Source organism: Lichenostomus cassidix, chromosome Z, assembly GCF_008360975.1.
Source record: "Lichenostomus cassidix isolate B80296 chromosome Z, HeHo_3.0, whole genome shotgun sequence".
NCBI lineage: Eukaryota > Metazoa > Chordata > Aves > Passeriformes > Meliphagidae > Lichenostomus > Lichenostomus cassidix.
The window spans coordinates 61,317,085-61,342,068 of NC_139511.1; the positions used below are offsets into that span (position 1 = coordinate 61,317,085).

Below are 24,984 nucleotides of genomic sequence, written 5' to 3' on the forward strand. Positions count from 1 at the left end.
CTTGGCTTGCTTGATGGCAGCACATGTTTCACAGTCATGGATAACTTGAGAGATGCAGTCCATAGTTAGATCCACCCCTCGGTCTCGTGCCCACTTATAGGTGGCATCTCTGCCCTGATGGCCTGAGGCATCATGGGCCCATCGAGCTAGGAATAAATCTCCTTTATGCTGCCAATCCAAGTCTACCTGGGACACCTTTATCTTTGCAGCCTGATCTACCTGTTCGTTGTTTCGGTGTTCCTCATTAGCTCGACTCTTGGGGACATGGGCGTCTACATGGCGGACCTTCACAGGTAGTCTCTCTGCCCAACTAGCGATGTCTTTCCACTCTTCAGCTGCCCAAATTGGTTTTCCCCTACGCTGCCAACCAGCCTTCTTCCACTTTTCCAGCCAACCCCACAGAGCATTGGCTACCATCCATGAATCAGTATAAAGGTAGAGCTTTGGCCATTTCTCTCTTTCAGCAATGTCCAGGGCTAACTGAACGGCTTTGAGCTCAGCGAATTGGCTCGATCCCCCCTCTTCTTCCCTAGCTTCTGCAACCCGTCGTGTGGGGCTCCACACAGCTGCTTTCCATTTTCGTTTTGTCCCTACAAGATGACAGGAACCATCAGTGAAAAGAGCGTAGCGTGTTTCATCTGCTGGCAGTTGGTTGTATGGTGGGGCTTCCTCTGCACGGGTCACCTGTTCCAGCTCCTCTTCCTCAGTCAGACTAAAATTTTCACCTTCAGGCCAATTTGTAATTATTTCCAAAATCCAAGGGCGATTCAGATTTCCCATACGGGCACGCTGTGTGATAAGGGCAATCCATTTGCTCCATGTGCCATTGGTGGCATGATGAGTAGAGGGAACCTCTGCTTTTAACATCCACCCCAGCACCGGTAGTCGAGGTGCCAGGAGGAGTTGTGCTTCTGTGCCAATTACCTCTGAGGCAGCTTGGACTCCTTCATATGCTGCTAGGATTTCTTTCTCTGTTGGGGTGTAGTTGGCTTCAGACCCTCTGTAACTTCGGCTCCAAAATCCCAGTGGTTGACTTCGGGTCTCACCAGGCACCTTCTGCCAAAGGCTCCAGGACAGACCATGGCTCCCAGCTGCAGAGTAAAGCACATTCTTTACTTCTGGCCCTGTCCTGACTGGGCCAAGGGCTACTGCATGAGCAATCTCCTGCTTGATCTGGGTGAAGGCTTGCTGCTGTTCAGGGCCCCAGTGGAAATCGTTCTTCTTGCGGGTTACGAGGTAGAGAGGACTCACGATCTGGCTGTACTCAGGGATGTGCATTCTCCAAAAGCCTATGGCACCTAGGAAAGCTTGCGTCTCCTTCTTGTTGGTTGGGGGGACATTGTGATGATTTTATTGATAACCTCAGTAGGAATCTGACGCCGTCCATCTTGCCACTTCACTCCTAGGAACTGGATCTCTTTGGCAGGCCCTTTGACTTTGCTCTTTTTTATAGCGAAACCGGCTTCCAGGAGAATCTGGATTACTTCCTTTCCTTTCTCAAATACTTCTTCTGCTGTGTTCCCCCACACAATGATGTCATCAATGTATTGCAAATGTTCTGGAGCCCCACCCTTTTCCAGTGCAGCCTGGATCAGTCCATGACAAATGGTGGGACTGTGTTTCCACCCCTGGGGCAATCGGTTCCAGGTGTACTGCACGCCCCTCCAGGTGAAAGCAAACTGAGGTCTGCACTCTGCTGCCAGAGGACTGGAGAAAAATGCATTTGCAATGTCAATAGTAGCATACCACTTTGCTGCCTTGGACTCTAGCTCATACTGGAGCTCCAGCATGTCTGGCACAGCAGCACTCAGAGGTGGAGTCACCTCATTCAAGGCACGAGAGTCCACAGTCAATCTCCATTCTCCTTCAGATTTTCGCACAGGCCAGATGGGGCTGTTAAAGGATGAATGGGTCCTGCTGACCACCCCTTGGCTCTCCAGCTCACGGATTAGTTTGTGAATGGGAATCACGGCATCACGAGTTGTCCGGTACTGTCGGCGGTGCACAATCGAGGTTGCAATTGGTACTTGTTGCTCTTCTCCTTTCAGGAGTCCTACTGCAGATGGGTTCTCTGACAGTCCAGGCAAGGTGTTCAATTGTTTTATGCCCTCTGTCTCCACAGCAGCTATCCCAAATGCCCACTTGAGTCCCTTTGGGTCTTTGAAATATCCATTTCGGAGGAAGTCTATACCCAAAATACATGGAGCCTCTGGGCCAGTCACAATGGAATGTTCTTTCCACTCTCTTCCAGTCAGGCTCACCTCAGCTTTCACGAGGGTCAAGTCTTGTGATCCTCCTGTAATGCCGGAAATAGAAATAGGTTCTGTCCCCACATGTCGCGATGGGATTATCGTGCATTGTGCACCAGTGTCAACTAAAGCCTCGTATTCTTGTGGCTCTGATGTGCCAGGCCACCGAATCCACACTGTCCAAAAAATTCGGTTTTCCCTGGCCTCTACCTGGCTAGAGGCAGGGCCCCACTAACCATGGTGGGTATTTGTGTTAGAGGTTCCTTCAACGGAATCAGACATATTGAGTAGAGCTACTTCCCTTCTGGTGGAGTTCCTTCTCTGAGTCTTGCCCTCCTTCAATTCACGCACTCGTCGTGCCAGGACAGCAGTGGGTTGTCCATCCCACCTGTTCATGTTTTCTCCACTGTCACACAGGAAATACCACAACTCATGTCAAGGGATATATCCAGTTCTCATAGCTGAGGAGCGTCTGCGTGGGGTAGCAGAACCTCTGGTCTGTACTGCTGAGATTTGGAGAAGGCTGTCTTTAATCTCTTTACTGAGTTTCTCATGATTCTTCTCTATCTTATTTTCTAGTTTCTGCAGATTTTTTTCCACAGCTGAGATTCTTGCATTCATTGGGCTATGCACGACATCTGCATACGCTCGGAGTTTCCTTGTCATATCACGCACAGTCTCATGCCCGTCATCTTGCTTCATAATGGCTAAAGCAGAAGCATACCCTGATGGCCCAAGCTTTAGGAGTTTCCGCCACATCACAGGTGTACATTCTATCCTAGCTGGGTCTATAATCGGATCTGGGTTTGCTATGTCCTCTGGGAAGACAATTTCTACCACTGCCATTTCTCTCAAGCGTTGAATCCCTTGTTCTATGGTTCTCCACTGGGTTTGTTGCAAATAGAGATCGTCGGGATGTAGGTATCTGTCCCTCACAGCTCTGATAGCTCGTCTCCAGAGGCTGCTGCAGTCAGGCCCATCTCGTATAGTTTGGTTGATATCTGGGTCACGTGACACAGTCCCTAAATGCCTTGCCTCAGTAGCATCTAGAAGTGTAACATCGCCTGCAGCATCCCAAAGACGGACTAACCAACTAATCACAGATTCATCATCTCGTTGGACATAATCTTTTCTTAGGCTGTGAAGGTCTCTCACATTCATGGATTCAACAATGACCTCTGACTCAGTTGCTGGCCTTGAGGGTCCCTCCCCACTGTCATCTGGGCGATCAGTCTTAAATTGGGCTTTCCTGCTCCTTGTAATAGGAGCAACTGCCATTGGCTTAGGCTCCCTTACTTCCTGTTCTATAATATCTGACAGGGTACGATAAGCATATGCCAGGGCCCAACATATTGCACTGCAGTTGTCTCTGCACTTCTCTTTCAGATACTTCCCCACCTCAGCTGGTCTCGGGATTTGTCCAGGGGGAAATTCCCAGTCTATTTGATCAGAGAATTTCTTTAAAGTTTTACCTATGTCCTCCCATACTCCACACCATTCAAATTTCCTCACATCTGGATTAGGTGCCTGCTCCTGCTCAGCCCCTCTGGACTTCTCAGCCCTCATTCTGGTAACACTGAACATCATATACACGGAAACTCCTAGGTAAAGCACCCGTACTACCAAGTTAATGGTCTCTTTAACATCCAGGGGAAACTGAATATTCTCAAAAGCTGATATACCAGATTTAAAGGGAAAGAGATGGGTGAGGAGCCAGGAAGCTTCACCCTATACTTCTCTAACAGGTTGGGTAATATTACTAACAAAACTCCAAAACAGGTTACTAAAACTAGAGGAGGAAACTAACAGAGCATGTACATCTTTAACTGGTTCCCATACCTTCTTACAGATCGTCAGTATCACACACATTACTATAACAAGCCGGAGTCGTGTCCCTGATTGGTGGAAATTATACATTAGGGACAGGATTGCCCCTACCTGTTGGTAGGGAAACAAACCTATGTGCCAAACAGACAGTATTACATCAAACAACCTCCCATCAAACAGCATAGTGACTACTGATGGCTGTAATTCAATACCAAGCGTTTAAAACCAGAATGCAATTATTAGGGTTTTTTCTTCACTTTCTCTAACCCCACAAAAGGTGTAGAACAAGTAATCAAGGCCCCACGTTGGGCGCCAAATATGTCCCGGGTTAATGATAAGACTCTCTCCTCCGAGAGCGAAGGGCCCCGACACCCCCTCCCCCACCCACAACAGAACCTCTTAGATGGAAGTGAAGAAAAAACTATTTATTTAACAAAACCACGCAGAGTGCCCTACAAGGCACAGGGGAAGGGGAAAAAACAAGGTGAAAGGCAGTTATTCAACCTGATTAAAAAGTCCTTTTCTCAGACGCAGTCCCTCTCCTCCTCGCCCCCCACCCGGGGCCGGGTGGAGCTCCCTGAGAGCTCTGCTGTCCTCTGGCCCTCCTGGGTCTCCGGGTGGCAAAGCAGATCGAAGAGAAGGGGTCCAAACGAGGAAAAAGAAGAAGAATGGAAAAAACGGGAACAGAGCTCACTCCGACCCCCGTCCAGCACGCAGTCTCTGCCGGGCGACGAATCCTCCCCCGGAGCAAGGCTTGGAGAAAATGTTTTCAAAACAACCCGCGTTTCTCTCTGCGGCTGGGTGTAGTTAAAGAGACAGGACCACACATTTTTACACATTTTTTTCTTTCTTGGGCATATAAGCCAACGATAGGGGATAAAGGATTATCATATCATCAATCCAAGACACAGCACAAAGCTCTTCTCCGAAGAGAGCTTTGCTGCAGCCCTTCAATGAAATTTCACAATTCTTGTCTTTTGAGATGCCAAACATTCTGACCAAGGCGGCGCTGTTTTGGTGGAAAAACCCATGGCTTAGCTTGGCCTGTTGGAATATATCTGGGGTGTTTGGTTTCAAGGCCGAAGCTGCCAGCGCATCTGCTCTTTTCTTGCCTTCAGCTCTGGGTCCTGGCAGGTCTGTGTGTGCCCGTATATGCATAATAAAATAAGGTTGCTCCCGATGGGAAAGGCCTTCAGTGAGCCTCAAGAGCAAGTTAAAGACTGTTAAATTTGAGGGGTTTTTTAGGGCTGCATTTTCTGCCCTGAGGGTGACTCCAGCGACATAGGCTGAGTCTGTTATTAAATTAAAAGGTTCAGGGAATTTTTCAAAGGCCCTAACTACCGCAGCAAGTTCCACAACCTGAGGCGATCCCTTGACCACCTCGACATCGGCTTCCCACTGCCGAGTCTTAGGATCCTTCCAAGTCATAACTGACTTGTGGGATGACTCCGAGCCGTCGGTAAAAATGGTTAGGGCATCTTTGACCGGTTGCTTTGAAAGCATTGGTTTTGGGACCAAATTAAAATCTGCATTAAATAGCTTGTGCCTTTTGTGGCCTGATTGGATTTTCTCTGAAAAACCCTCTAGGGCATATTGTAATGGTTCACGTTTTCATTGGAAATTCCAAATCATCCGAATTGAAGGGCACCTGTATCCATGTGAAATCCAGACCTGCAAGGGCCCTTAGCCTCAACCTCACTTTCTTAATGATTTTTGCACAGAGCTCCTGTGGTGTTGATAGAGTCTTTGCCAATTGATGTGGCAGAAACACCCACTCAATGATCATCAATGGATCTTTAAGTGTCTGGTCCCACTGATATATGAGCCCATGGGTGAACTGCTTCTCCCCCATTATTATCAGTTCAAAAGGGAGAGATGGCTCATATCAGTGGGCCTGTGTTTTGGAAATCGCTTGTTGGACATCTGTCGGTGTCCGGACCCCCGAGGTTATCCCCGTAGAGGACAACGGCTCTCGGGCGCTGCAGTGGTCCGGCTCCTCGAGGCAGGAGAGACCCGGCTAGCAGTCGGGTTTTCTCTCCCCAGGGTCGGCGACTCGACCCTCTCTGCAACCACCCGACGGTGGCTCGCCCAATCCCAGGGTGCCCCGATTGGGTTTGGAGGGACCCCTGGCAGGGTAAGGGCACAGTCCAGGTGGGCAGGAGGAGAAGGCGGCGATCCTCGCGAAACAAGACCAGTCCACGCGTTGAGGGTGAACAACAGTCCTTTATTCCGGGATGCAAGCAGGGGAAGGAGCTGTTGTCGCCCTCGGGCAGAGGTCCGGCAGAGCCTCGGATGCTCTGGAGCCTCCGACGCCTCTGACCACGAGGGCAAAATGGCACCAAGGTTTTAAGGGGAGCCCCGGGGTTTCCTGGGGCGGGAACACAGGGGCAGGGCCAATCAGGCCTGGGGAAGCATGACGGGCAGCAGGGGGAGCAAATGAGAAACCACAAGGGAGGGGATTACATGGAACCAATCAGAGGAGCCCGGCAACAGAACAGGCGAGAAGCAGGGTGGCAACATGGGCGGAGAGAGGAGGGGTGCAGCAAACTTTTAACCTATCAACTACTACAAAACTTCGTTGTGGGAGGAGGGAGGGCGGCTCACGGCTCAGCCTCGACAGAACCCCAAGAGATTACATCCTCGGCGACCCCGGCCTCCGCCACGTTGACCGCAGTCAATGGGATTTCACATTGGGCGGCACCGGGCTGCCGCCCCTCCACAGACATCAGTGACACATTACCTTGCCTCAGGTGTGAGCTGGCGGGGTGAGTCTAAGTCTCCTTTGCCCCTCAAAAGATTGAGAAGTAGGGCCAATCGCTCTGTCGTTATCCCCAAGAGGGGACGAACCCAGTTTATGGACCCACAGAGCCAGTGAAGGTCCCTCAGTGTCTTTGGTTCATCCACAATCCTTAGAGGTTGTGGAGTGATGGTCCGGTCTTGGATGACAAGTCCTAAATACTTAACAGGACTCATTTGCTGGATTTTGTCCAGCCTGATGGTAAAACCGGCCTGAGTCAATGCGTTAAAGAGAAGCGCTAGTGTTACATGTAACTCCTCCATGGTGGGAGCACAAAGTAAAATGTCATCCATATTGTGTAGTATTTTGACATTTGGTGATTGCTTCCTCACAGGGGAGAGAATTTTGTCAATGTACCATTGACAAATGGTAGGAGAATTCTTCATCCCCTGTGGGAGCACAGTCCATTGATAACGTCTCATTGGTGCCGCATTGTTTTTTGAGGGCACTGAAAAAGCAAACTTCGGTGAATCGGCCGGATGAAGTGGGATGTGAAAGAAGACATCTTTCAGGTCAATCACCAGAAACTTCCAATCTCTGGGGAGCAGCGCTGGTGATGGAAGGCCAGGCTGAAGGGGACCCATGTCTTCCATGACTGCATTAATGGCCCTCAAGTCATGGAGGAGCCTCCACTCATCTCTGCCCTCCTTTCGGATGACAAAGATGGGGGAGTTCCAAGGGCTAGTAGATGGAATGATCTGGCCCTTGGAAAGTTACTCTTCAATGTGAGATTTGAGCGCGACTAATTTATTTCTCATCAGGGGCCATTGATCTACCCACACAGGATCTTCAGTTAGCCAATTAAGCTGTGGGGTGGCGTGCTCATCAATGACCCTCCTTAAAAATTTTGGGTTTTCGATGGGATGTGTATGTGCGCCCCCCATTGAGAGAGCGAGTCCTGTCCCCAAAGATTGAATGGTATGTCCATTACGTATGGGCGTACTCGTGCTGGCACCCCCTCAATGTTTATTAATGTCACTGCATTGACGCTTTGGTGGGTGAGGGCATTCCCACCAACGCCTCCAATTGGAAAAGTGGACTGTCTTAGTGGTAAGTGTCCAGGCCAGACACTGCGGGACAGGATGGTAACATCTGCCCCCGTGTCAATGAGACCCTTTAATGTTCTATTAAAATCACTGTCTTCAAGTTGGCAAGTCATATAAGGTCTTTCCCCACCGATGCACTGCGTCCAGAGAGCATAGAGATGGGAGGAGTCCAGCAGCGATGCGTCAACTTGAGGATCATCTGGCAGGTAGGATGGAATGTCAGCGTCATCATCAGTGGTCCAACTGGAGATGACATTTTTCATCCCGCGCATCACCTCTTCATGCTGCTCTCTTAGTTTTTCTGACTCAGGTCCAGCAAAGGTGGATGGAGCCCAGGATACATGATGAACAGGCATAGGAGTAGAAGGAGTGGTCACCGTGGGTTGATTCTGGACAGTGGAACTCAGAAAAGGGGAAGGATTAGCAGGGCATGGTGCAGGACAATACCGCGCAATGTGGCCTCTTTCGCCACAATGCAGACAAGCGACCTGTGAGAGGGGTTTAAAAGATTTCCTTTGGGTATTTGGAGTTTGATAGGGGTGAGGCAATTTGGGTTTTTGGTTGGAGGGGAGGGTAGAGGGAAAGGCTTTCGGGTGGTCATTTGATTGATGGCAAGGGGGTTCTAGGGTAATTTTCGAACAGGTGTCGATTAGAAGGGATAGGGTGATTTGTGTTTCCGGGGACAATGCGTTTATGATTTGTCGACACCTGTGGTTTGCGTTGACGGAGGCTGTATTGATAATGACTTCTTGCTGAAGATCAGGATTTTTAAATTGCCTCTCGACTGCAGCTGACAGGCGGTCAGTAAAATCAACAAATAATTCATCATTCCTTTGCTTTATATACATGTATGGGAGCTGTGCTTCTGGCTTAGTTGGAATACTTTTTAGAGCTTTTTGAGCAGCAGCAGCAGCAATGTCCAATTTTACCAAATCAGGGATGACTCGGACCTGATCTTGAGGGCAAGACCATTCCCCTGCGCCGGAAAGACAATCTAAAGTTAAATGTTGCAAATCAGGATTTTCTCTGTAATTTCCAATTAGAATTTGGATTCTTTTCTTCCAGGAAGATTCCCAGAGTTTTTGTTGTGCCTCCATCAACAGACATTCAATAAGTGCCTTAATGTCAGCTGGGCACTTTGCTTCCAATTCCAAAATAGACTGTAAAAGCAAATGAAAATATGTAGAATCACGGCTGAAATTTTTTGCTGCTTTGCACAGCTTTTCTTTCACAGCAAGGGGTACAGGCTGCCATACCGCAGCTTTTGGGCGGCCTCCGTCAAAGCAATGGGGCGTGGGACTGGGAGTAGGAGGAGGGGAATGCTGTTGCCTGTATGCTGGGGTGGCAAATATGGCATCATTCTCCCCCTTTCCGGTGTCACCAAGGTGGCGACTGGATGTTGACAAGTGGGGAGTTCCAATACCGCCAAGATGGCAGTCAGAAGTTGACGCTTCATGGGAATTGAGAGTGGGATTTTCCCATGTGTTGGCCCCGCCTCCTGACTTCAGGTGGGCTGGGCAAGACAGCACAGGAAGGGGTAGGGTCAGGGGAGGACCTAGATCAAGGGAAGTAGAAGGGAGGTAGGAGGAGGAATTCTGGGAAGGAGAAGGGTGGAACCGCGACTTCCCGCGCTTCGTTGTCTCAAGGCGAGAAAATCTGCCGTTTTCTTTTTCGATGGTGCCTTCTTGGCCAGTGCATTCTAATGGAACTCGGGAACAATGGGATGGGGGAAGAGGGTTGAGGGAAGGAGCTCGGGCGAGGGGTGCCTCCGCACCCGAACAAAGGAAGAAAGGAGATGAAGGGGTGTCTCGGAGCTGGAGGCAGCCGGGCGAATCGGAGCGGGCTACACTCTGCCATCTGCCTTCACGGGGGAAAACAGGGGAAGGGAAAGAAGGAGCAAGTGGGAGAGTCCAAGGGGTACCGGGACAACAAACTGATTTTTTAACAAACTTATAAACTTGAGAATGAAGGGCAAAGATTTTCTCAGCAGTTTTGTCACCCACCTTACCGACAGCAAACAACTTTTTGCCTACTTCATTCCAGTAATCAATGGAAAAAACCAAATCAGATGCAACGGGGGGATGATTTAAAACAACCCATTTAACAAATCTCTTCAATTCACGAGAGGAAAATAAAACTTTGTTCTGAACAAAAATCCTACTCAAATCAAAATACATCATCTCCTGCTGCACTTGGATACTTTTGGAGCTGTGGCAACTCATTTTGCCTTGACCATAGTTAACACAAACTCAAAAGTGCAGACCACGTACACAAAATCCGCAAAAATATTAATTAAAACAAAGGAAAAGGCCCTGCGGCTCTCTCACCTCTCGCTATCACTATAGCTGAGAGTGCTCAAAGGGAAGTCCTGACAGACAAACAAACCTGACCCCTTACGAGTTGTTTTCTTCACGGCACTTACCCTTTGAGTTGGCGATCCAAAGCTGAAGTCTCGCCTCAGGAATGGAAAAGCGGAGTTCTGTGCAAGCCCTCACTGCTCCACAACGACGGCTTCCTGTCAGGTCGAAGGGTGTTCCCGAGGAGCTCAACACCGCTGGGGCGCAAGCTACCACTGCGGGCACGACAGATGGTGAAGTCCAGGCAAAGTCCAAGCAAGTCGGAAGCTGAGCTTCCCGGGTTTCGGCACCACTTGTGGCAGCTTTTCTCACAGCTGCCAAACCTGGATTCGCGGAAGCTCAGTCTCATCAGGCCCCGAAGGGAGCTCACAAGCGAGTCTGCAGGCAGCGCAGAGCTTCTCGGACAGAACATAGCAGTGGAAGGCACAGGTGCAGACAAAACAGGAGATGTAGGCTCTTTGGTGAAGACTCCAGTAGGTTTATTTAAGGAGAAGGAACAAGACGAGGGGATGGAGAAGGGCTGGAGGCGTCTACCAAAGAGCCTCGAGAGGGGTTGTCTAACGGTTTTTAACGGATACTGAAAGGGGTTGTTCAACGGGTTATAACGGACACTGAGAGGGGAGGAGTTTTTGGCTTGCAGGCCGATAGGATTACTAGTAGGTGAGACTGACAACCGTGGCAACAAATGAACTTTACTTGGGGGAGGTGAGAACATTTGACTGAACCAATTACAGTTAACTTAAACTCAGAACAAGATGAACATTCTAGAAACTAACCAAATAGGGAACTGGGGAGGAGGAGAGGTGGGTAGCCAATCAGGTGTTACAAGGGCACATAGATAGCTCTGCAAGGGCTACCGCAACAGAACTGCAGTGCTGGCACCAGCTGGGTCCAGCCAGGCCAAACGGAAGCAGAGAAACTGGCACTTCTCTGGACCCGCAACTGACTCTGCGGGTCCAGAGCTTCCCCAGAGAATGCCAGCACCCCCATCTGCCACCAGAACTGTTTTGTAACCTCTTATCTTCCTGGGTTTTTTTTTCCCAGAGGAAGGTTGAGCCGTGTGGGGCTTCTCTGCTATTTTGTCATTGTCTTCTGGTCCACACCGTCAGCTATGGCAGCTGTGAGAAAGGACCTCTCACAATTTGACTTGTGAAGTATTTATTAGCTCATTAACATGGCCAAACAGAATGATAAGAGGCTTAGGTTGGCTATCCGCCATTACACAAAGCAAAGTGCTGCGCTGGGTGCAGCTCAGATAGCCTGCAGTCAGACACCCTCAAGGGCTGTGCTCCTACATTTTATACCCCACAAACCCCACCCATCACTTCCCCTAGGTCCTCCCTCTAGGTCTGAGATGATTGGCTGGAGATTGAGTCAATCTCCAGTCCTTTCAAGTGGCTCATCACTTGATTCCCCTTGTCCTGTCATAGGCTCGGTCTTCACCCAATGATCTCCTTGCATTTACCCTTTATGCTAAAATCTCACACAAACTCCTCCTTCAGTTACGTCACCAGTATTCTAGAACACTCCAAGCCTCCTCGTCACTGAAATATATTATCAACCTAAACTGTAACTATCATTAACTTCATTTATAGGGAAAAAAAGATATTAGCTGGACATAACATTAACTGTTCAAAAACATAGTTACTTGCAACAAATGAATTATCCTTTAACAAGAGAACAACAACAACAATTAGCATTACACATTAATCACAACTCTTTTCATTTATCAGTTATCATGTGCGAAAGCCAACTCTAGGAGCCTGTTTTTAACAGCAGCCAACATTTTGGGAGGACGGGCTTCTCTGTCACCTTGTGTTCCTGGGGAGTCCTGGGCATTCAGCCCCAGTTGCATCTGCTTATTGCTGTCATTTTGCTTGCTGCCAGTGTGGGTTTTTTTGTGAATGTTTTTTTCCATATATATCTCTCCTTATTGGTGAAGAGTGGAGTGGTTAAAACTAAAGGGGAGGTAACTCATTTTGGAGTCTCAGCTCCATATAATTGCCTTAAACTAAAACAAGAGGGCAACTGATCTTCCCTGGACTCACCTCAGCCCACAATGTCCCAGTGTCCCTGCTCCCAATAGTAATGCAGATACTTCACATTATAAGATGAATTGCAGTGCCCAGCACACAGCCCTGGCCTGCAGCCCAGAGAAACAGATGGGGCACTGCTGGTGTGGGTGCTCCCTGGCACAAGCTGGAGTCTTCTCCATAAAAACTTTATGGGATCCTCCTTGTTTCCTGGTGCTAAGACACCCAAATAACCTTGCACATGTGAAGCAGTGAGATTATCCCTAGTGCGGGGCATAGACATTGTCTCTTGTGTTGTCTTTTCTCCTGCCAGGGTCAGCTACTGGGCAAAAAGCTGAAACGAAGGAAAACTGAGAACTCAGCAAGAACTACATCCTAGGGACTGCAACAGTCTCAACTGTCCTGCTTCTTGGGGTATTGGTTGGGTACATAATCATGTATCAGCTGCTGAACAGAAACACGAGTTGACTTCTCCCTTGAGTTATTTGTTGCTGGTGTGGGCAGTGAAGTGTTTGCACCGTGCTGGAGTGCCAAGGTAGCTCCTCACAGTGCCCAGCAGAAACTTCTGCAGTGCAATCCTTTAACTGTGCTCTAAATTCATATCTATGAGGCGTCTCCTCAAAAACCTGTTTCTACAGGAGGACCCAGGGAGACAAAGAGGCAGCAGGACAAGTCTCCACTGACTCTTCCTGGGAAAGCAAATAATCAGAAGGACCAGGAAGAGAAGGAGAGAGCCCAGGCCAACAGGTTCAGGGAGAGCTGCTGCCTGATTTCTGAGGTCTTTGCGGCAGAGCTCACCCAGCTGTACAAGAACATGGGCGCAGACCCCTCACCTCTGCCCACCTGTCCCTTCTGTGCTCTGGCTGAAGGTGCCTCTTCACGGGACCACTGGATTTCCCTGGACTCACCTCAGCCCATGCTGTCCTGCTGTCCCTGCTACCAGTACCATCAGGGATACTTTACATTATTTGAAAACAGTGATTGTTTTAGTAAGAATATATAAAAAAATATATTTCTGAAAGCAGTGGGTTCCTGCCTGTTTTGGCTGTTTCTGTTGGGGTAGAATGCACATAGCTGGGAGCAAGGCTGGAGCTGTGAGAGGAGCTGTGAGACCTGCACTGCAGTGGAGGACCTGTTTGTGTCAGCCTCAGCCTGCTTTCCCAGCAATGGCCATCAACAAGGCTTTCCTGCACCAGAATGGGGACATGCTTTTGAGATCAGCAAAGGCTTCTCCATGAGTTCATTTGTGATGCTGCCAGAAGGACTGTGCCCCATGTGACCCACATCGCAGCAATTCGTGGAAAGCATTTGCCCATGGGATGGACTCACACTGGAGAAAAATGTGGGGGACTGTCTCCCTTGGAAGAAACCCCAGGCTGGCACAGAAGAAAGACTCTTTTCCCAGTGAAGCTGCAGGAACAACTGTGTGATGAACTGACTGTAATCTCCATGACCCATCTTGTACCACCAGGAGGGCAGAGATAGAGCTTGGGAAGGAGATGGGGGGAAAGGTGTTATTTTAAGATTTATTTTCCTCTTCTTCTCCTCTACTGTTGGAAACATACCTCTTTAAAAATTTTTTTTGTTACTTTAGTCAGTTTTGTTCTCCTTTGCCTCAGGGGGAGGGAATTGGGAAGGGAATTGAAATGTCTTTCCAGGGTATTGTTCCACCAGGTGAGGTTTGATGAACTTAACATCTCAAGACACTGGTAGTAGCAGAGAAGATGCACAAAGAAAACGACCATCAACCACCATTAACCAACATTAACTCCAAACATCACCCCTGACATGATCAGAGAAAAGACCAGGAAAAGAGAGATAGGAATGAGGACCTAATTAGGACTAGAGGTGAAGAAACCCTAATCCAACGGGGAACCAAATACGAAGAACTGTAACTTGGGGCCAATGAACATTGAACCAATGAATTTCTATGGGTTTTGACTGTATAAGTATCTAAAAAATCTAGCAAAATTCATGTAATGCACACCCAGGCTATGTGTGGATGAAATGATTTCTGTTGCACATCCTGGCCAGAACAACATCCTGGGCAGATTAAACAATGCCTTGATTCTCTAACACTAAAATGTTGTTGGAGAGTTTTTTGTTTATCCCACTGTTTCAGTGACACTATGATTTAGTTACTACTAAAATTCAATAAAAACCCGAAGTCAAGTCTCTTTTGCTCATGATGGTGTTCAGTGAGTGATCTCCCCTGCTCCCTATCGCAACTCAGAACATCTGGAATAATTTCTCTCCCCTGTCCAACTGAAAAAGGAGTGATAGAGTGGCTTTGGTGGAGGCCTGGAATCCAGCTTCACTGTAAGGAAACCACTACTGTAGCAAAGCACAGGAAGTGTGCCAGTAGTGTTTTGCTTTTGTGAGTGGGGCAGTTGCAGGTTCTGTGTGGCTTCTTAATTGATGTTTTGGTGTTTTGCTTAACTTTTGGTTCAGGAATAAAGCCCAGGACAAAATACACTTTGTATTTCTCCATCAATTTCTACAAAGATGGAATGTATAAGCCTCTGCAGAAGGAGGCCTTCCAGGTGGGAAGAAGTGACAGAGTGCCAGTCTCAGAATAAGAAAGCAAGGCACTGCAAGAAGCCAGCATGCCAGGGAACTGCTGTCCTGGGCTCACTAGTCAGATTCACTATAGTCCTGCAGGCTTTTCCCAGTGCCCGCTCCTGTCCGGCCATCAGCAAACAAAGCTACTGTCCAGAAAGACCCAGTGCAGCTCTCTGAGGGCTGACTGTTGCCTGCAGTGTGTGGGTAGGATATTGCCAGCAGCACTTGTCAGACAGATGCTCAAACTACCTCTGGACACCGTGGGGTTTTGGGGGGTTTCTTATACTTTTGGCTCAGGCAGTAAAGATTGTCTGAAGACAGTGCTCTTCCTTTTGAAGTGGTGAAGAGGAAGCACTGAGCTGCTCTACCTTGTTCCTCCCCTCTCCACAGCAAGCTCCAGCTCCAGGCTGTCTCTCATAGGGACTCTCAGCAGCCTCTGAGATCTCCATTTCTTGAGAGGGCAGCCCAAAGCTCTTCTCAGAAGAGAGCTTTGCCTCAACCCTTGAATCAAGCCTCGTCAGTTCTTGTCATACAGACATACACACCTGCCGACACACATATAAAGGGAGAACTTTATATGGGACACATGCAGGGTCATGCCAGGCAGTGCCATTTCTGAAAAGCCTCGGCTGCTACTGAGGGAGCTCACATGCCTACATGTCACTGCAGCAGGGAAATACCCTTCGATTCTATGGGTTGCCATGAAAACCACCCCTGGGTTTCTCTTGGCTCTCATCTTGCATGTTGCTCTGTCTAGCTCCCAGCCCCTTGGTTCCTTGCTATATCCCTGTTCCTTCCCACTCCCTATTTGTTTTGCTGCCTATCCAAGGCTTTTTCAGCAGTCTTCATCCTGGCACCAGCACTGAATTTCTTGCTCTCTCCTTCTACCTCCTGCTCATGCATCCTCCCTTCCTCTTTCCCTGCTGCCTCTCCCTACAGCTCTGATCATGTTCTCTGCACTGCTTTTGCTCTCACTGTCCCTCTCTTCTCCCTCCTGTGCCTAACTCCCGTGTCTTTACTCCTCGGCTCTGCTCCCTGCGCCACGCTCAGCCCAGATTCGCAGGAAAAATGTCCCAGGAGCCTTTCTCTCCTACGGCGGTACGACCTGCGAGTCGAGGCTAGCACAGGCACCTCGGCCTGGAGCCGGGCAGCTCAGAGCCAGCGGCCTGGAGCCGGGCAGCCTGGAGCCGCGCAGCCTGGAGCCGAGCAGCTCCGAACCAGCGGCCTGGAGCCGGGCGGCTCCGACCCAGCGGGAAGCAGCTGGAGCCGCGGCCCGAGAGGCCACTCCGGCACAGCCCCGCAGCGCCACGCCCGCCCCTCACGGCCCCGTGCGAAATGGCGGCGGCCGTGCGGGAGCCCGCGGCGTGCGGCAGCGCTGTGTCCCTGCCGTGCCACTTGGGCGAGCGGCTTGCGGAGCACCACGCGTGGCCTGGGGACACCGGTGTCGGAGCTGGTGACGAGCCGGCGAGCAGCACAATGCCGCGGAGTGGATTAAGGGAGAGACTGGGCGTATAGCTAGTGAAGGAACAAAGGGTAGAGTTCATCGGTGCTTCCCCTCCCCTCGGGGAGGAATGGAGCGCCCGAGGTGCCGAGGAGACCCAACCCCGAGGCAACTGGGCAGCCTGCGTGGCTTCTGGGTAGGAGATGTCACCAAGAGACCCTCCAGCCTGGTGCGGCCCTCTGCTCATTTTGTGCTGGAGCCTTCCAAGGTGGGCAGTGGTCTGTGCTTGATGGCAGAGGATGGCCATAGCCGAGTTTATGCAGCTTCTCAGCTGGAGACTGCTTATGAGCCTTGGAGACACCCCAGAGGTGGAAAGTAGTCAATGCCTGTCTGCCTGCGGCTATAAACAGCTGGGCTTTAAGAGGTGCTTCCTGAGAAATTATACCAAAGATGCTCTGTAAGGCCTTCCAAGGGCTCTCTGTGCCTTGGGGGCCCTGCACACATAAGTGAGGAATATTTCCTTCTTGGAAGAGCTGCTCAGCTAAAAGGTCCTCTGTGTTAGCTCTCAGCTGTGGGAACCTACACCTCAGTGTGTGTCCCATGGCAGTACCTCATGGTGTCTAAGGACAAGTAAGAGGGAGCTCAAGGCCTCTGCATGACTGCTTGAGGGATCTGGGGCACATGTAGTATTTTATTCTGCCACCTACAGCAAACCAGACCCAGGAAGGTCCTAGAGGCAAATACCTGGCTCTGAGCATGCTGTTCCCAGCAGGACTGGGGGGTTTGACCGTGGGTCGCTCTACAGGACACCAGGCTTGGTGGCAGCACATGGGCTACACCTGCCTCAAAGGGGAAAAGGATCTTTGCTGAGGAGTTAGTGGGGCTTCTTGAAAGAGCTTTAATTGGGACTGTAGGGGGAAAGGGAATAAAGCAGGCTCACCTGGGAGAAGCCTTATCACTGCACATCCATATAGGAAGACTGAAAAGGGGAAAAGTGCTGTCCTCAAGGGTCATGAAACTGTAGCAAAATTAAAGTGAAAAGCAGGTTTCTTGCCAGAATGCTGCCAGACAAAAGTACTACCAAAGAAAGGCATTTGCAGTTGGCTTTTCATATGCAGCCTTCATACCGGGCTTTTGATAGGGATTTCTGAGGAGCCAGACTGGAGTACCTCTGCATTCCCAGGCACTGTGCTGCCTCCCAAAATACATCCACCCTTCTTTACTTGTGCTCCTTCCATGCCAGTACAGAATGAGGAAATTGAACAGAGGGTAGGTCCAAGAATTCACAGGCAAAGGGATTGCATTGGAGACCACTGGCAGTGGGGCAGGGCCCAGCAGTGATATGACTTCACAGACCCCACTTTGTTATGTGATCACAGAGCCCCATTTGATGTGAAGTTCCAGAGCTCCACAGTGCTGTTCTTAGCGTGGTCTACATAACAGTGCAGCAGCAGGAGCTGCAAAATGTTCCAAGCACAAGGGATTGTGGTCCTCACCCGTTTCCTCCTGCTCCTCTTTCTCCTGACCCTGACAGCCCAGAATGCCCAGGGTGCTCCAATACCTGGGCAGGGAGCAGGTAGGCAGGCAGGGGCCAGTGCCCAGCTCCGGCTGGTGGCAGTGGAACCAGAGCTTGGCTGGCTGAGCCAGGAAGCCACCACGGTGTGGGCAGTGGGGCAGACACACCAGGGGAGGTGTGAGGGGCTGCAGCTGCTTCAGTGTGTGGCGGGGAAGAGAGGATCCTAAGGAGCAGGGAGGTGGGGAGTGGCAGTTTGGGGCCAGAACCTTGATGCTGTTACCTGGTTATCCATCACTCAGCACTAGCTATCCATCACTCAGCACTGGTTATCCATCATTCAGTGGTGGTTTTCTAGGGTCCTGGCCAGGCTCCAGGGCTGACCCGCCTGCAGGTTGTGTGGGCACACCATGGCTTTTCACTTCCTGTGAGAGCTGCCAGCTCAGTGTGCCAAGGGCAGCCAGACCCTGCTGCAGCTGTGAGAATACAGACCAGCCTGTGCATGCTCTGTCAGTACCTTCCACATCTAGGTCTGGAATGAGAGCAATGCACATGATGGTAACTGCTCATGGGTGTTTGGTTGCAGCTGGGGCCCGAGGGAATGTTCTTGCAGCTCCTGAGCCAGAGGGAGATTCCATGCTGATTCCAAGCTGGTATCTCAAACGTGAGTAGTCAGTCTGTATTTGACTTAATTGAGTAAGTATTCCTTTTACTTGTGTGTTAATGGGAACTATACCTTCATACCATAACATCCTTTTATAAATCTAACATAGGGAAGGATTCCCAGAGGATACCTGTGGTTCCAAAGGGGCTCCTAACAGCTTTGGTGAAAGCTGCATCTGGTTAGTATATTCCCCTCTGTTAAACCTGGGACCTGGGAAGCTGAGCTTTTGGTCTCCATAGGGATGTGCTGTACCCCACACCAAGCCAGAAGGGCCCAGTCAGAGCCTTGCTGCAGAGACACTCCATTTCATGCCTCCTGTGTGCTGCAGAGCCACAGACATGGTCCAGCATAGCGCCTGCTCCCAGCTGTGCTTCCAGCTGATTGCCAGGGGCAGCTGCTGCTGCTGCTGCTACTGCAGTTGTACCATTACTGGCCAGAGCTCTTGTGTGCCAACATTGACATCCAGATGTTGGGAACAGGTCTGTGCCAAATTGGTTTTTGTCTCACACACAGCACAGCATCGGGGCACAAATGAAATCCTGGCTGCCCCTTCCAGACCCCTGGGACAGGGGTGTCTGGGAGCTGGACCATCTGTGTGAGGCTTTACTTGAAGGGGTTCCCTGTGTGGGTCATTTGGTTGATTCAGTCTTGGGTGGTTTGGCTCTGCATTTCTCGTTGTATTGCAGAAAATGTGGCAGCAGTTTCCTCTTGTGTTTGGGGACAGCAGGCTCCCCACTGCCACTTGCCAAAGTGCCCAGGCCATGGTGCCATGCTCCTGGTAAGGGACAGTGACTTCTATTTAAAGTGTTCCGTGTTCTTTCTAAAGAGACAGATCATAAGACTGTGCAGAAGGCGATCTTTCCAAAGACAGAAAGTAACAGTGTGGTAGGCTCTGATGAAGAACAAACGGTAATACGAGACACCAGCACACTTGCTGAGCGTGAGGAACATTCAGGAAGTAAGTGCTTGGGAGATGCTGGCTTGGGAAAAGAGGGCCATTTCTGCTGTATTCCTGCAGTGCCCTCCATGGACGAATTGCAGCTGCTCAGCACGCAGCCCTGGCCTGCAGCCTGGAGAGCAGACAGGGGCAGTGCTGGTACAGCTGCTCCCTGGCACACTCTTGGCTCTTGTCCGTGAGAACTTTAGGGATCCCTCTTTTTCCCTGGTGCTAAGACACCAGAGCCAGAAGAACCGATCTTTAAATTCAATAACCCTTGGTCATATGAAGTGCACTGTGAGATTATCCCTAGGGCAGGGCACAAACATTGTCTCTTGTGTTTTCTTGTCTCCTTCCAGAGTCATCTCCTGGGCGAAAAGCCAAAACTGCTGGACAATGGGATCTCAGCAAGAACTACATCCTAGCATCTATAACAGTGTCAGCTGTGGTGCTGCTTGCGGTAGTAGTTGGGTACATAATCATGTATCAGCTGCTGAACAGAAACACGTGAGTTGACTTTTCCCTTGAGTTATTTATTGCTGGAGTGGGCAGTGAAGTGTTTGAAACATGCTGGAGCACCAAGGCAGCTCCTGGTAGTTTTCTGCAGAAACCTCTGCAGTGCAATCCTTTAACTGTGCTCTTAATTAATATCTGAATAGTCCTCTCTGAAGTATGTTTCCACAGGAGGACCCAGGGAGACAAAGAAGCATCTGCACAATCCAATACTTACTCTTTTCTCTTTTTGGGACAGCAAAGATTAGAGTAAAGATAAAGGCAAAGCAGAGTGAGGAGAATACCCAGGAGGCAGCAAGAGAGCCCAAGGCAGCAGGTTCAACAACTGCCACCTTTTACCAGAGATCTTTGCAGCTGAACTCACCCAGCTGTACAACAACATGGGCACAGGCCCCTCACCTCTGCCTGCCTGTCCCAGTTGCCATTTGTCTGATGGTATCTTTTCACAGATGTTCTAGGTGATCTAGGTTATTTTATATATATATAAAATAATAAATTTCCTCTCAGTCAGTCCATGCAGTCTGTGTTACTGGTTTTTTAAGACCCGACAACCCAAGTAACTGAACTTACATGTTTCGCCTGGGCTCATGGGGTGGTGGTATGCTGGGTCCCTTGGAAAAGAGGGAATGGACACACGCAGACATTCTTTTTTTTGTCTCCGGGCTCTGGATGGGGTTGCCTGGCAGAGATCGCCAAGTAGCAACCCAAGCATCTGCACTCTGTAAGAAGTTGCACTTTGTTATTAGAAAATCAAAATCCTCTGGTACCTTTTAGATTGCCTTGATCACATGTGTTCATCTTAAATCTCCATTTCATCAATGTGCAAAAAGACAGAAAATGTTTACATCTTTGCTATACACTTAGAGCTAAGAGGTAACTTCAGGAGACCATGTGTTCTGACTTCCCTCTTCTGGGAAGGTTCTGATGCCTGATTCAAAAATCCTTTCATCGTTTCAAGAGTTTCACAGTATTGGGGGTTTCTTCCTGGGTATCGTGTTGTTGCAAATCTCTGATGACAATGGAAGCAGGATGAATGAATTCAATCCTTTCTGAAAACTGGTTTATCTTTAAGTACACCCAGAACACAAAAGCTGTTCTCTGCTATGATTCACAAGAGCCTTCTGCCATTGGTTTTGGTATCAGCACTCATTGAGGCAGTGGTCCTTTGCTTCACAATATCACTTCTTTCTGTTAAGTTACATCTACTTCTCCTTTTTAAATTGAATTTCTTTTCCTTACAGAAATTCAGTTGTTTTTCTAGTTTTATTTCAGAATTTCGGAAGGCTCCCAGAGAGAAAAAGGGAACATTGAAGTTTGTGAACTTTGACAGCACAGGGGGATGGATGATTGCTGCCTTGGTTCTGACAGTTGCACTATTGCTGATCCAGGCTGGGTGCCACTGCCCTTCTTGGCCACCTGGGCACACACACTGGCTCATGTTCAGCTGCTGTTGACCAGCACTCCCAGGTCCTTTTCTGCTGGGCGTCTTTCCAGCCACTCTTGCCACCAGCCCATGGGGTTGTTGTGACCCAAGGGCAGGAGCTGGAGCTTCACCTTTTTGAACCTCTTTAGCTTAGCTTAGAGGTGGTTTAGCTTAGCCCAGAACATGAGCAAGATACCTTTGACACCTAAGAGTAATATAAACCCCTCAGAAGCTGTTGTATCAGGCCTGAGGAAGTGTCTGAGGGGTGGAGAGTGGCACAAAGATGGCTCCTGTGTGTCCTGAGTGAAAGTTATGGAAGTTTTTCACCAAGTCCAGCTGAGCCAATTTCTGATGGCTCTGAAAGTGATGGACATGCTGCTGGCCAAGTTTGGGCCAATTAGAGGTGCCAGTTACGCCTCTGTGAAAACATATTTAAGAAGAAATCAAAACAAAAGTAGTCACGCACTTCTTTGTAGTTAGAGGAGGAGGAGGTAAAAATATGTGAAGGAAGAACAGCATGGAGACACCAAGGTAAGTGGAGAAGGTGGGGGAGGAGATGCTCCAGGCACCAGAGCTGAAAACCCTCTGCTAACCGTGCTGAAGGCCATGGGGGGAGCAGGAGGTCCCCCTGCAGCCCGTGGAGTCCACAGGAGTGCAGAAATCTACCCACAGCCCATGCCAGAGGAGCAGGTGGATGCCTGCAGAGGGGTGTGATGCAGAGGGAGTCTCATATAGAGAGTTAAAGCTGCAAAGGCCTTGCAAGGGAGAGAAGGGCCTTGCTCCTGGCATGGAAGCAGCCTGGCCTTGGCTCAGGAGAGCCTGCACAGCACCTTGTGGACAAAGAGACTCATGTTGCAGCAGAATTCGGGCAGGATGTTACTTGTGAGATTGGACCCACACCAAAGAAGTTCCCAGAGGACTGTATCCCATGGGAAGGACCTCGTGGCTAAGTTGAGGACCCCTCTCCCTGGTGGACTGACCAGAGGAAAAAGCCCCTTACCCTGCCCCCTGCCCGTGCTGTTGGTTTAGAAAGAGGGAGGAGGGTGAGCAGAGAAACAGTGTCTTAAGAGGGAGAGGGGGAGCAGTAAAACTGTTTAGAGAGAAAGAGAGATAAGCATTGAACACAGTATTTGCAGCAGAAAAATTGTGGTAATGAATAGATTTATGAACTAAGAGAATACCCCACACCCTGCCCCCTACCCGAGTTGTTGGTAAGAAGGAGAGAGGGGGGTGAGTAGAAAATGCTGTCTTAAGAGGGAGGGGGGTGAGTGAACAAAATGGTGTATGAAAAGTTTATTTAACTCTCATTTATCCTCCAGCTCTGTTAGGTAATTAAATTACTTTGCAACTTTAAGTCTGAAGCCTGCTTGCCATTTTCTTCCATGCGTCCTCCTACCAGTGTCCTGTCTCACTTAACTTACAAAATTTGTGCGTGTTTAACAGGTTTTTTTCTTTCCCCTCTCCTGCACGTTTGTGGCAGGAGAGAGCAGGAGTGCCTGGCATTTAGTCAGAGTCAAACCCCGACATTACCACTGGCCATGGCCCATCAATCCAGCCTGTCCAGATCCCTCTGCAGAGTCTTCTTGCCCTCCAGCAGATCAACACTCATCCAGCGTGATGTCATCCACAAAATGGCTGAGGGTGCACTTGATCCCCTTGTCTACATATCAGTAAAGATATTAAACAGGACTAGTCATGGTACAATGACTTTTGACATTTATGTAACAGGATTTCTGTTGTGATGCAAGCTGCAGTTTCCCCACCCCTTTTCTTCCTTATGTCCTCGCTTCCCACCTGGTCCTGGCCACTCCCTCAGGTTTTCCCTATTGGTTCCTGTACCCCAACTCTGCCCAGGTACTGCTCCTCAGCCCAGAGATCCCTGGTCCTTGTGCTGTCCCTGCCCCCTCATCTTTATAGAAAAACCCTGATCCTTTGCCATGATGTGTCTTTGTATCTGGAGTCTTTGCCCATGAGGCATCTTTGCCTCTGGGAGGTCTTTTGTCCTCTGGTGATCATGTGAATAAAGGTGTTCTATGGTCACCATGCACAGACCCTTCTCACCTCCCTTACTGCCGCTGTGTTGAGAAGAGCAGACGAAACCAGAGCTAGCCTTATGGCTCCCCAGCCGGTGAGAGCGCAGCGTCCAGCCCTGGGATGGAGGGTCTGGGGGCACTGAGGTGCTGACCCGGGCTGGGCTCTCCACTAAGGCCTGCAGCTTGCCATAACACCGCATGAAAGGCAAACACTAAACTGCAACAGGTTTCTTTACAGACCCAGAGACATAAAACAAGGGTCATCTTAAGAGGGTAGAAAGCCACCAGGCCTCTGGCCTGATATATGCATGCATCTTCTTTCCCAGTAATAATGCAGCAGGGCACCTCCACACCTAAAAGGTCAGAACAAAATAGCAGAATAACAAAGTGCAGCACAAACAAATATCCTTCCATAGGTAGGCTATTCCTCTAGTTCTTCCTCCCTCATGAGAAGAATAGGCTATTTTCTCCCTTCTGTGTTCCAGTTCATCTTATTTGTGGCCCACAGCTTGCTGAGGCCAGGTTGTGTATTTTGCAGAGTTCTTGTGGTCATGGTGTGACAAGTGATGATCCAGGCAGAAATAAAAAGACTTAATTCAAAAATTTAGCTAATTGCATGTGTATTTTGGAAATACAGTATTTGTTTATCTTACAGGACATTGTCATTTAAAGCTTACTTTCTGTGAATTTTCTCTGGGACTGTGTCACAATATTTTATCCCAGAGTATAAATCCAGTGTGTTGATGCTCTGTTCTCAGAAAAGGATTATGTCCTTCTGGTGTAGTTTGACCCACTTCAAAGGAACAAAGTGCTCTTATTTTGGAATAAGGCTGGACAGCTAATTTTTTCTGAATATAGTATCAAATTGGAGATAACTTTCAAATGTAGACAGTCTGGTTAGATATTTCAGAGATGTCAGGAAAATGATCCCTGTTCTGAGGAGTAATGCCCTAATTGTTGTGCCAACTTCTACGTACACTCCGATAATACAAAGCTTGACAATCTCTGGGTATGTTTCAAGCCCCTCACAGGAGCAACCTGACCTTTCTGTCTTTGCCAGGAATACTGTGACAACACTTATATTCCAATATCCAGTTATCTTTTTTCCACTTTGCTGTTCACAAAACAAAATCAAAGTAGCAATATATAAATGCACAGAAATATCTAAGAAGCATTTTCCCTAAGAATACAAGATCAGACTTCATGGATTTCACTGCATATTGTGCCAGAACTATTGAGATTCTCTGGATGTGTTTCAAATGTTCCCAAAACCTTCCATTCTCCTGGTATATGCAACCATGTGTGCTCCAATAGGGAGTAAATTTATATGCCCAGAAAGTGATTAGAATTATGAGAGGATTCCTGGTATATGGGTGCACCTCTGAGTGCAGGATCTCATGTGGTCCAGTTGAAGCACAGATCTGCATTCTCTCCCCCCCTGACTCCACAGTCATCTGCTTGTCAAATCACAAATCAGGCCAATTAATTTAATCTGGTGCATAGAGTACAGAGCTGGAAGGAAACTGCTGTGCTGGATGCTTAGAGACCAGAGATGCATGGAATGTACCACTGGGGGAAAAATGAGATAG

At 49.1% G+C, this 24,984-nt stretch overlaps 2 protein-coding genes across 3 annotated transcripts in view; both read left to right on the forward strand.

Moving 5' to 3' along the window:
* LOC146425036 (uncharacterized) overlaps positions 1 to 13,800 on the forward strand; it is a 34,846-nt gene extending 21,046 nt beyond the window's left edge. The window contains exon 6 of the mRNA XM_085042362.1: positions 12,948 to 13,800. Coding sequence (XP_084898488.1) covers positions 12,948 to 13,014 — 67 coding nt within the window. The 3' untranslated portion in view covers positions 13,015 to 13,800. The remainder of the gene's footprint in view (positions 1 to 12,947) is intronic.
* A 3,482-nt stretch (positions 13,801 to 17,282) lies between these two features.
* LOC146425038 (uncharacterized) lies at positions 17,283 to 22,073 on the forward strand. 2 transcript variants are annotated; one of them, XM_085042363.1, is made up of 6 exons: positions 17,283 to 17,888; positions 18,412 to 18,489; positions 18,599 to 18,667; positions 19,316 to 19,447; positions 19,786 to 19,933; positions 21,201 to 22,072. In XM_085042363.1, exons 1-6 carry the CDS (start codon positions 17,777 to 17,779, stop codon positions 21,391 to 21,393), a joined length of 732 nt encoding a protein of 243 aa, XP_084898489.1. In that variant the 5' UTR covers positions 17,283 to 17,776; the 3' UTR covers positions 21,394 to 22,072. The 2 variants fall into 2 exon arrangements, with proteins under 2 accessions (XP_084898489.1, XP_084898490.1); XM_085042364.1 differs by lacking the exon at positions 17,283 to 17,888 and adding an exon at positions 18,227 to 18,334 and having other exon boundaries at positions 21,201 to 22,073.
* The last annotated feature ends 2,911 nt before the right edge of the window (positions 22,074 to 24,984 follow it).